General features: G+C 67.9%; 1 protein-coding gene across 1 annotated transcript; it reads right to left on the bottom strand.

Annotated features, from left to right (window-relative positions):
- Positions 1 to 128: 128 nt before the first annotated feature.
- NPR1 (natriuretic peptide receptor 1) lies at positions 129 to 9,536 on the bottom strand. The gene is made up of 21 exons (XM_086866471.1): positions 8,807 to 9,536; positions 7,191 to 7,390; positions 6,962 to 7,075; positions 6,573 to 6,708; positions 6,009 to 6,100; positions 5,790 to 5,925; positions 5,629 to 5,713; positions 5,430 to 5,550; positions 5,264 to 5,338; positions 5,072 to 5,149; positions 4,875 to 4,979; positions 4,477 to 4,548; positions 4,220 to 4,379; positions 3,980 to 4,135; positions 3,253 to 3,421; positions 2,627 to 2,773; positions 2,361 to 2,553; positions 1,708 to 1,882; positions 1,021 to 1,119; positions 826 to 917; positions 129 to 429 (listed from the first exon to the last, which is right to left on the bottom strand). The coding sequence occupies exons 1-21, from the start codon at positions 9,519 to 9,521 to the stop codon at positions 367 to 369; spliced, it is 3,183 nt and encodes a 1,060-aa protein (XP_086722597.1). The 5' UTR covers positions 9,522 to 9,536; the 3' UTR covers positions 129 to 366.
- Positions 9,537 to 9,683: the final 147 nt, after the last annotated feature.

The raw sequence follows: 9,683 nt of genomic DNA, 5'->3' as shown, positions 1-9,683 counted from the left end.
GGACCCCCGAACACCCCGAAACACCCCCGGAACACCCCCGGGAGCCCTCCGGGACCCCCGAACCCCCCCCGTGACCACCTTGGGAGCCCCCCGGACCCCCCCTCCACACACGGAGACCCCCGAGTGCGTCCGCAGCAGCTTTATTACAAAAATTACAGCTCTTGTGCCCCCCCCTGCTCCGGGGGGAGCCCCCCCGGCCCCCCGGACCCCTCCCCAGCTCTCGTGTCCCCCCCGGTACTCCCGGGGGTCCCTTCCGGAGCCGGCCCGGGTGGGGGGGAATCATTTGGGGGGGCCCCGGCCCGGGGGGGCTCCGCGGTCCTGGCGCCCCGCAGGCTCCGGGTGCGGATTTTGGGGTGCGGGGAGGGGTCACCCCCGGGTGCTGCCCCCGCGCTCCCCCAGCAGCCAGTAGGTCCTGAGCTTGCCCTTGCCCTGTGTGGGGAGGAGGTTTGGGGTACCCCGGGGGGTTTGGGGCGCCCCGGGGGGTTTGGGGTGCCCCGGGGGGTTTGGGGTGCAGGGGGGCTTTACCCCACGGATTGGGGTGGGAGGGTATTGGGGCAGTCTGGGGGGGTTTGGGGCAGTTTTGGGGGTGTCAGGGCAGTTCTGGGGGGTGTCAGGGCAGTTTTAGGGGGTGTCAGGGCAGTTCTGGGGGGTGTCAGGGCAGTTTTAGGGGGTGTCAGGGCAGTTTGGGGGGTGTCAGGGCAGTTTTAGGGGGTGTCAGGGCAGTTTGGGGGGTGTCAGGGCAGTTCTGGGGGGTGTCAGGGCAGTTTTAGGGGGTGTCAGGGCAGTTTTGGGGTGTCAGGGCAGTTTTGGGGGGTCAGGACTCACCTTCATCTCCACGTCCCCCCGCAGCTCCAGCTCGAAGCAGCCGAATTCCTCCAGCACGGCCTTGGTGACCCCCGAGATGTGAATCTTCAGGGCTGGGGAGGGAGGGAGGGGGGCTCGGGACCCTCAGCACCCCGCGCTGTCCCCGGGGTGTCCCCGGGGTGTCCCCGGGGTGTCCCCGAGCCCCCCGCTGCTCACCCTCGCCGTTGGACTCCATGCGCGAGGCCGTGTTCACCGTGTCCCCGAACAGGCAGTACCGCGGCATCTTCAGCCCCACCACCCCCGCGCACACCGGGCCTGAGGGGACAGCCTGTGTCACCTGTGTCACCTGTGTGTCACCCCTGTGTCACCTGTGTGTCACCCCTGTGTCACCTGTGTCACCTGTGTGTCACCTGTGTCACCCCTGTGTCACCTGTGTCACCTGTGTGTTCCCCTGTGTCACCCCTGTGTCACCTGTGTGTCACCCCTGTGTCACCTGTGTCACCTGTGTCACCTGTGTCACCTCTGTGTCACCTGAGTCACTCCTGTGTCACCTGTGTGTCACCCCTGTGTCACCTGTGTCACCTGTGTGTCACCTGTGTCACCTCTGTGTCACCTGTGTCACTCCTGTGTCACCTGTGTGTCACCTGTGTCACCCCTGTGTCACCCCTGTGTTCCCCTGTGTCACCTGTGTCACCTCTGTGTCACCATTCCCCATTCCCATTCCCGTTCCCATCCCCATTCCCATTCCCGTGGAATCCCAGGCCCGTTCCCATTCCCATTTCCCATTTCCCATTCCCAATCCCATTCCCATTCCCATTCCCATTCCCATTCCCATTCCCATTCCCATTCCCATTTCCCCCATTCCCATTCCCATTTCCGTTCCCGTTCCCGTGGGATCCCCACCCGTGTGGATGCCGATGCGCAGCTCCAGCTGCTGCTGCGGCCGGTGGCGGATGCGGAAGGAGCGCACGGCGTCCAGCAGGGCCAGCGCCATCCGGGCCACCTCGGGCGCGTGCAGCTTCCCGTTGCGCACCGGCAGCCCCGACACCACCATGTAGGCGTCCCCGATGGTCTCCACCTGCGGGAAGAGCGGAATTCCCGCCGGGAATGGGCGGCTCCCGGCCCCGGGAGCAGGGGATGGGGAACACCTCGGGCTCCGGGGTCCTGGGGGGGCTTTTCCTACCTCAGCCACCCCGGGGTTCCAGGCTGTGGGGGTTCTGCGGTGCAGGGGGTTTGGGATTCTGTAACTCCGGGATTTTGGGGTGGTGGGATTGTGGGATATCAAAATCCCAGGGAGCTGGAACCGGGGTTTTGGGATTGTGGGATATCAACATCCCAGGGAGATGGAACTGGAATTTTGGGATTGTGGGATATCCAAATCCCAGGGAGCTGGAACTGGAATTTTGGGATGCTGGGATATCCAAATCCCAGGGAGCTAGAACCCAGGGTTTTGGGATTCTGGGACTCCCTGCTCCTGGCGTTTCCCGACCCTGGAATTCCGTGACTCCTGCGGCGACATCTCCATCCCCCGTCCCCTGGCGTCCCCTCGCGCTCACCTTGTAGACGTCGAAGTTGTCGATGATGGCGTCGAAGCAGGTGTAGAGGTCGTTGAGCAGCGTCACCACCTGCATGGGCGTGCTCTGCGCCGACAGCGCCGTGAAGCCCACGATGTCGCTGAAGTAGATGGTGACGCTGTCGAACGCCTCCGCCTGCACCGTCTCCCCCCGCTTGAGCTGCTCCGCCACCGAGCTGAGGACGGGAGCGGGGGGTCAGGGCGGGCACGGCCCCCCCGGGTGCCCCCCGAGACCCCCCCGGAGCTCACTGGGGCAGGATCTGGTAGAGCAGAGCCTCGGCCTTGCGCTTCTCCTCCAGGTACGCCTGCGTGCGCTCCTCCACCAGCTCCTCCAGGTTGTTGGCGTATTGCTCCATCCGCGACAGGAGATTGTCCAGGATGTTGGTGCTGCTCTCCCTGCGGGAACGGGGTCACCTCCTGCACGGGGACCCTTTCTGGGGGTCACCTCCCACCTGGGGACCCTTTCTGGGGTCACCTCCCACCTGGGGACCCTCTCTGGGGTCACCTCCTGCACGGGGACCCTTTCTGGGGGTCACCTCCCACCTGGGGACCCTTTCTGGGGGTCACTTCCCACCTGGGGACCCTCTCTGGGGTCACCTCCCACCCAAGGACCTTCTCTGGGGTCACCTCTCTCCTGGGCACCCTCTCTGGATGTCACCCCTTATCCACAGACCCTTCCTTGGGGTCACCACCCACTCAGGGACCCTCCCTGGAGACCTCCCCTCACCCAGGGACCCTTTTTGGGGTCACCTCCCACCTGGGGACCCTCTCTGGGGTCACCTCTCTCCTGGGGACCCTCCCTGGAGGCCACCCCTGACCCAGGGACCCTCCCTGGGGGTGGCCCCTGGCCCGCGGGTCGGGCTCCGTGGTGGCACCTGTTGAACTTGCGGAGCTGGACCTTGATCTGGTTGAAGTCGGGGCGCTCCAGGACGTCCTCGGCCCAGCAGTGCTGCATCAGCTGCCCCAGCTCCTCCAGGTGACAGCCCACGTTGGCCGAGGGCCGGAAGCTGGGCCGCTCCCCGCTCTTCACCCGCTCGATGATCTCTGCGGGGACGGGGACCCCTCAGGGAGGGCAGCGCCCACGGGGACCCATCAGGGGGTCCAGGAACCCATCAGGGGGTCCAGGAACCCATTGGCCAGTCCAGGAACCCATTAATGGGTCCAACCATCAGTTGAGGAGTCCAGGAACCCATCAGAGGGTCCAGGAACCCATAAACAGGTCCAGAAACCCATAAACAGGTCCAGGAACCCATCAGAAGGTCCAGAAACCCATCAGAAGGTCCAGAAACCCATCAGCAGGTCCAGGAACCCATCAGGGGTTCCAGGAACCCATCAGGAGGTCAAGGAACCCATCAGAGGGTCCAGGAACCCATCAGAGGGTCCAGGAACCCATCAGCAGGTCCAGGAACCCATCAGAGGGTCCAGGAACCCATCAGGGGGTCCAGGAACCCATCAGAGGGTCCAGGAACCCATCAGGGGGTCCAGGAACCCACCAGCAGGTCCAACCAGCCACTAACACGCCCAAGAACCCACCGATGGTTCCAGCCACCCCTGCAGCCCCCAGCAGCCGCTGCAGCCCGGTCCCAGCCGCTCCCCGCTGACCTTTGGGGCTGAGCTCCATCCCCTCCACGTAGAAGACGCCGCTGCGCAGGGCGATCTCCTGCAGGATGATGCCGAAGCTGTAGACATCGCCCTTCTGCGTCCCCCGCGCCGGCGGCTCCTCCATGCGCAGCAGCTCCGGCGCCGTCCACAGCTTCTCTGCGGCACCGGGGACGGGGTCAGCCCGGGGGAGGGGACACTTGGGGACACTTGGGGACACTTGGGGGCGCGGGGGGGTCTCACTGGCGAAGAGCACGTGGGCGTCGTCGCCGTCGGGGGCCGTGCGGAAGCTCTCCAGGCCGTAGTCCGTGATCTTCAGCACGAAGCGCGAGTCCACCACGCAGTTGGAGGACTTGAGGTTCCCGTGGGACACGATGACCCCGTTGTGCAGGAACTGCATCCCCTGCAGGGGCACGGACAGCTCGGACCCCGCTGACCCATTGGGGATCCCGGGGGGCTCCCGGGGGATTCCCGCAACCCCCCGGGAACGTCACCGGTACCTTGACGATGTCGTTGGTGAGGGAGTAGCGGAACACCCAGTCCAGCGTGATGCTCTCGTTCTCCAGGATGTCCTGGGGACACGGGGGGTGAGGGGCGGCCCCGGGACGGGGGTTCCGGTTCCCCAAAGAGCCCCGGGACGGTCCCGGTTCCCCCGGAGGGTCCCGGTTCCCCGGGACGGTCCCGGTTCCCCGGAGGGTCCCGGTTCTCCTGGAGGGTCCCGGTTCTCCCGGAGGGTCCCGGTTCCCCGGGACGGTCCCGGTTCTCCCGGAGGGTCCCGGTTCTCCCGGAGGGTCCCGGTTCCCCGGGACGGTCCCGGTTCTCCCGGAGGGTCCCGGTTCTCCTGGAGGGTCCCGGTTCCCCGGGACGGTCCCGGTTCCCCGGAGGGTCCCGGCCGCACCTGGAGGCTCCCGCGCGGGCAGTACTCGGTCAGGATGCAGATGTTGGGCGGGTCGGTGCAGGCGCCCACGAACCGGGTCAGGTGCTCGTTTTGGACATCCCGCATCTGCCGGGGGGGCACGGCGGGGTGGGCGGGGTGGGCCGGGGTCCCGCCGTGTCCCCCCCCGGCCCGGGGACACCCCCGGGGACAGCACGTACGTGTTTCAGCTCGAACAGGACCTTGCGCGTCAGCTCGATGCGTTTGCGGTTCACGTTCTTCACGGCCACCAGGTTACCCTGGGGGGACACGGGGGACACTGGGGACACTGGGGACACTGGGGACACTGGGGACACGGGGGTGGGGACACGGGGGTGGGGACACGGGGGTGGGTGTCCCCCCCGGCCCCGTACCTTGTAATAGGCGGTCTTGGCGTACACCTGGAACTGCCCCTCCGTGGTCATCAGCGAGCCGTAGTTGGAGCCCCTCTGTGAGAGGGGTGTGGGGTGAGCCCGGTCCCCCGGTGCCCCCCGGATCCCCCCGGATCCCCCGGATCCCCCCGGTGCCCCCGGTGCCCACCAGGGACAGCGTGAGTTTGCTGCCGGCGCTCCGCAGATGTTTCTCCAGGCTGCTCATCTGCACGTCCTCCCAGCGCACCCGCCACAGCTCGGCCGCCAGCTCCTTCTCCAGCTGCAGCTTCCTGCGCCCGGGGGGGCTCGTGAGACCCCGGCCCGCGCCCCCCCGCCCCGCCCCGCCCCGCCCGGGGGTCCCCACGCACCTGTAGATGAAGAAGGAGGTGGCGGTGATGGCCGTGAGGATCAGGCTGACCACGAGGGACAGGATCTCCAGCGTGGACAGCGAGGCTGCCGGGCACAGGAGGGAGCGGTCAGGGCCGGGCGGGGCCGGGCGGGGGTCTCGCGGTCCCCCCCCACCCCTCACCTTTGCGGCACTTGGGGTCGGTGCCCTCGAAGCCGCAGGGGGGGACATCGGACGGGACCGCGTTCCCCGGCCAGTGGATCTCCCGGCCCGGAACCATCTGGATCTTCTTGGTGGTGCCGTTGTAGTTGGCCACGATCTTTGGGGTGGGGCGGCAAGGAATGGGTGGGGGGGAGCCCCGGGACCCCGCCCCGGGCCCCGCTGCCCCCGCCCCGGGCTCACCTGGAAGTTGCCGTGCTCGGGATCCATGTCCCACAGGGAGTAGTCGCTCTCCCGGTCCCCCTGCTCGTCGATCTTGAGGAAGCCGGTGACACCTGGGGAGGGCGGGGGAGGGGCTGGGGGGACCTCGGGGTCCCAAAATGTCATCCTGGGAGTGGGGCTGGGACAGGGTGGGGACAAGGATGGGATGGGGTGGGATGGGATGGGATGGGATGGGATGGGATGGGATGGGATGGGATGGGGTGGGATGGGGTGGGATGGGATGGGATGGGATGGGATTGATGGGATGGGATGGGATGGGATGGGATGGGATGGGATGGGATGGGATGGGATGGGATGGGATGGGATGGGATGGGATTGATGGGATGGGATGGGATGGGATCCATGGGATGGGATCCATGGGATGGGATCCATGGGATGGGATGGGGTGGGATGGGCAGGGATGGGATGGGATGGGGTGGGATGGGATGGGATGGGATGGGATGGGGTGGGATGGGGTGGGGTCCGTGGGGTGGGATGGGGTGGGATGGGGTGGGGTCCGTGGGGTGGGAGGGGGCCGGGCCTCACCGTAGAAGGTTCGGTTCCACATCTGGCGGGTGATGGCCGAGGCGTCGCTGACGGAGCCGCCGCGCTCCAGGGTCTCGTTGAGGGCCTGGGCGTAGAGCAGGACGGCGTCGTGGAAGGCGGCGGCGATGAAATTCATCTGGGGACACGGGGACAGCTCGGGGACAGCTCGGGGACAGCTCGGGGACAGCTCGGGGACAGCACCCAGCTGGGGCTCCCTGTCCCCGGATCCATCCCGCGTCCCCCAGCAGCTCCAGCTCCATCCCGCGTCCCCGCATCCCCCTGTCCCCGTTGTCCCCAGCTCCATCCCGCGTCCCCCAGCCCCACCCGCTGTCCTCCCCGTCCCCAGCTCCCGCTGTCCCCGGTGCCCCCGCGGTCCCCGCGGCTCCCACCAAGCCGTCCTTCATGGAGAAGTTGAAGTGGTCCCGCGCCTCCTCCTTGAGCCGCTCCAGGAAGGGCCGGTACTCGGGGTTCTCGGGCTCCTTGTAGGTGATGATGGTGACAGCCTGGGATGGGGACAGGGGCTGGAGGGGCTGGGCAGACCCTCCCGGGGGTGCCTGTGTCCCCCCGGGGGTGTCCCTGCCCTCCCTCCCGGTGCCGCCTGTGTCCCCCCCGGCTCACCTGGAAGGCGCGGCGGGCGCGGGCGTCGTGCGGGTCCCCGCGGAGCCAGGGCCGCCGGGGCTCGGGGAAGCGCTGGCCCTGCAGGCTCGCCCCCAGCGTGTCGATGTAGAAAAAGGCGAAGTCGCCGCCCGTGAGCCCCTCGCGCTCCGCCTGCAGCATCAGCTCCCGCAGCGTGTCCGGGGCGCAGCACACGTACACAACTGGGGGGACACGGCCCTTGGAGCCGCGGCAGCCCAGAGACCCCAGCCCCAACACCCCGGGGGTCTCTGGTAATTGTGGGATGTGGGCCCGAGCCCCCCAGCACCGCTGGGAGCCCCCTGGAGACCCCGGCCCCACATCCCGGGGGTCCCCGGCCGTTGCGTGACACGGGACGGGTCGCGGTGCCCCCGGGGCGGGGGTCCCGACCCCGCTGCCGTTCCCCCCCCGTGCCCTGCCCGGCGCTGCCCTCGGCGCCAGGCCCAGGTTTCCTGTTTTCCCGACTCCGTTTCCTCCTCCCCGCGGCCCTGATGGATTCCCGGCGACACCGTGACCCCGGGGGTGCCGCCGGGCCCCCGCCCGGCCCGGGGCTCCGGGGACCGGCCGGGGCTGGAGCAGCTCCACGGAGCGGGACAGAGGCAGCCCGGGACACCGGGACAGGTGACAACACCCCGAGACCCCGCTGGGACACGGAGTGGGGAGGGGTCCCGGGGGTCCCGGGGGTCCCGGGGGTCCCGGGGTGGGGCAGGGGCAGCGTGGGGGTGTGCGGGACACGCGGGTACGGGTGTGACAGGCGCGGGTGCTGCTGAGAACAGCCGGAAACAACCGGGAACAGCCAAAAACAACCGAAAACAACCGAGAACAACCGAGAACAATCGGGAACACCCAAAAATAACCGAGCACAGCAGAGAACAGCCAAGAACAGCCGAGAACAACCGAGAACAGCTGAGAACAGCTGAGAACAACCAAGAACAACCGAGAACAACCAAGAACAGCCAAGAACAACCGAGAACAACCGAGAACAACCGAGAACAGCTGAGAACAACCAAGAACAGCCGAGAACAACCAAGAACAGCCAAGAACAGCCGAGAACAACCGAGAACAGCCAAAACCAGCTGAGAACAGCTGAGAACAACCGAGAACAGCTGAGAACAGCCAAGAACAACCGAGAACAACCAAGAACAGCCAAGAACAACCGAGAACAGCTGAGAACAACCAAGAACAGCCGAGAACAACCGTGGACAGCCGGGTACAGCCGCGCACAGCTGTGTGCAGATGTGTGCGGCTGTGACACCTGTGAACAGCCACGTCCAGCTGTGAACAGCTGCGGAACCCCCGCGTAAAGCTGTTCCCAGCCCCGTCCGGCCACAGAAACCCCCGGAGAGCCGTGGAGCAGCCCGGAACCCCCGCGGGAAGTCGCGCACAGCCACGGACACCTGTGGACACCCCTGAAATGTCCGCGTGCAGCCGGGCACAGCCAGGAACACCCCCGAAAAGTTGTGCACAGCCATGGATGGCCGCGAAACACCCTCCCGGCACACCCAGCCTGGCACACCGAGCCTGGCACCGGCGCGGGGCCGCGCATTCCCGCGCGGGGCCGCGCACTCCGCGTCCCCCTCCCCGCCGTCCCCGGCTCTCACCGCGCCCCTTCGCCTTGATCTCCTGGATGATGAAGGAGAAGTTGCCGCCGTCGCGGAACACCACGTCCATGACCGTGAGGTTGCGCAGGGCGGGCAGCTGCACGTACAAACCCTCGGCGGCGAAATAATAGGGCCGGTCGTCCACCCGCTCGTCCCAGTACACCAGCAGCGCCCGCCGCGTCCAGTTGAAGCGCCGGTGCAGCTGCACGCCCAGCTCGCCCAGTTTGCGGTGGCTGGGGCCGGCGCGGGTGGTCAAGCCGAACTCCTCGCTCTTGTCGTCGAAGCCGTGGGCTTCGGCCCCCGCCGTGACCAGCGGCAGCTGCCAGTGGCTGGTGAACCGGGCCACCGGCGCCGCCGAGTAGACGCAGCCCGGCCCCAAAAACGCGGCGGGGTGATGGGCGAGCCGCAGGTCCACGGCCACCAGCGGCGCGGCCATTTCCGAGCAGACCCCGTGGCGATCCTCGCTGTCGCCGAACACCCAGCCCAGGGTGAAGCCGGGCAGCAGATCCCGCCGGGAATTCACGGCGGCCGCGGCCAAGCGCACGGCGGGACCCACGCGCGGCCAAGCCCACGGGTAGGTGAGGTTGTGCTGGGGCAGCACCACGGCGAGGGTCAGCGGGGCCGGGGCCGTCACCGCGCCCGGGAGCAGGGCCAGGAGCGGGGCCAGGAGCGGGGCCAGGAGCGGGGCCAGGAGCGGGGCCAGCACCGCCAGCATCGCCCACGGACGGAGAGTGGCTTCCCCCCCCCCGCGGCGGGGCTGAGCCCTTGCTCGCCCCCCCCACTGGTGACACAAAGGGCCGTTATCATCCACACCGAGCTTAACTCCTTCCTGCCCGCTCCCCCCACGGCATTCCAGCCGGGACGGGCGGCGGATGGG

Source organism: Cyanistes caeruleus, chromosome 30 (genome assembly GCF_971803275.1).
Source record: "Cyanistes caeruleus chromosome 30, bCyaCae1.hap1.1, whole genome shotgun sequence".
NCBI lineage: Eukaryota > Metazoa > Chordata > Aves > Passeriformes > Paridae > Cyanistes > Cyanistes caeruleus.
This window is presented reverse-complemented; position numbering and strand designations above follow the sequence as displayed.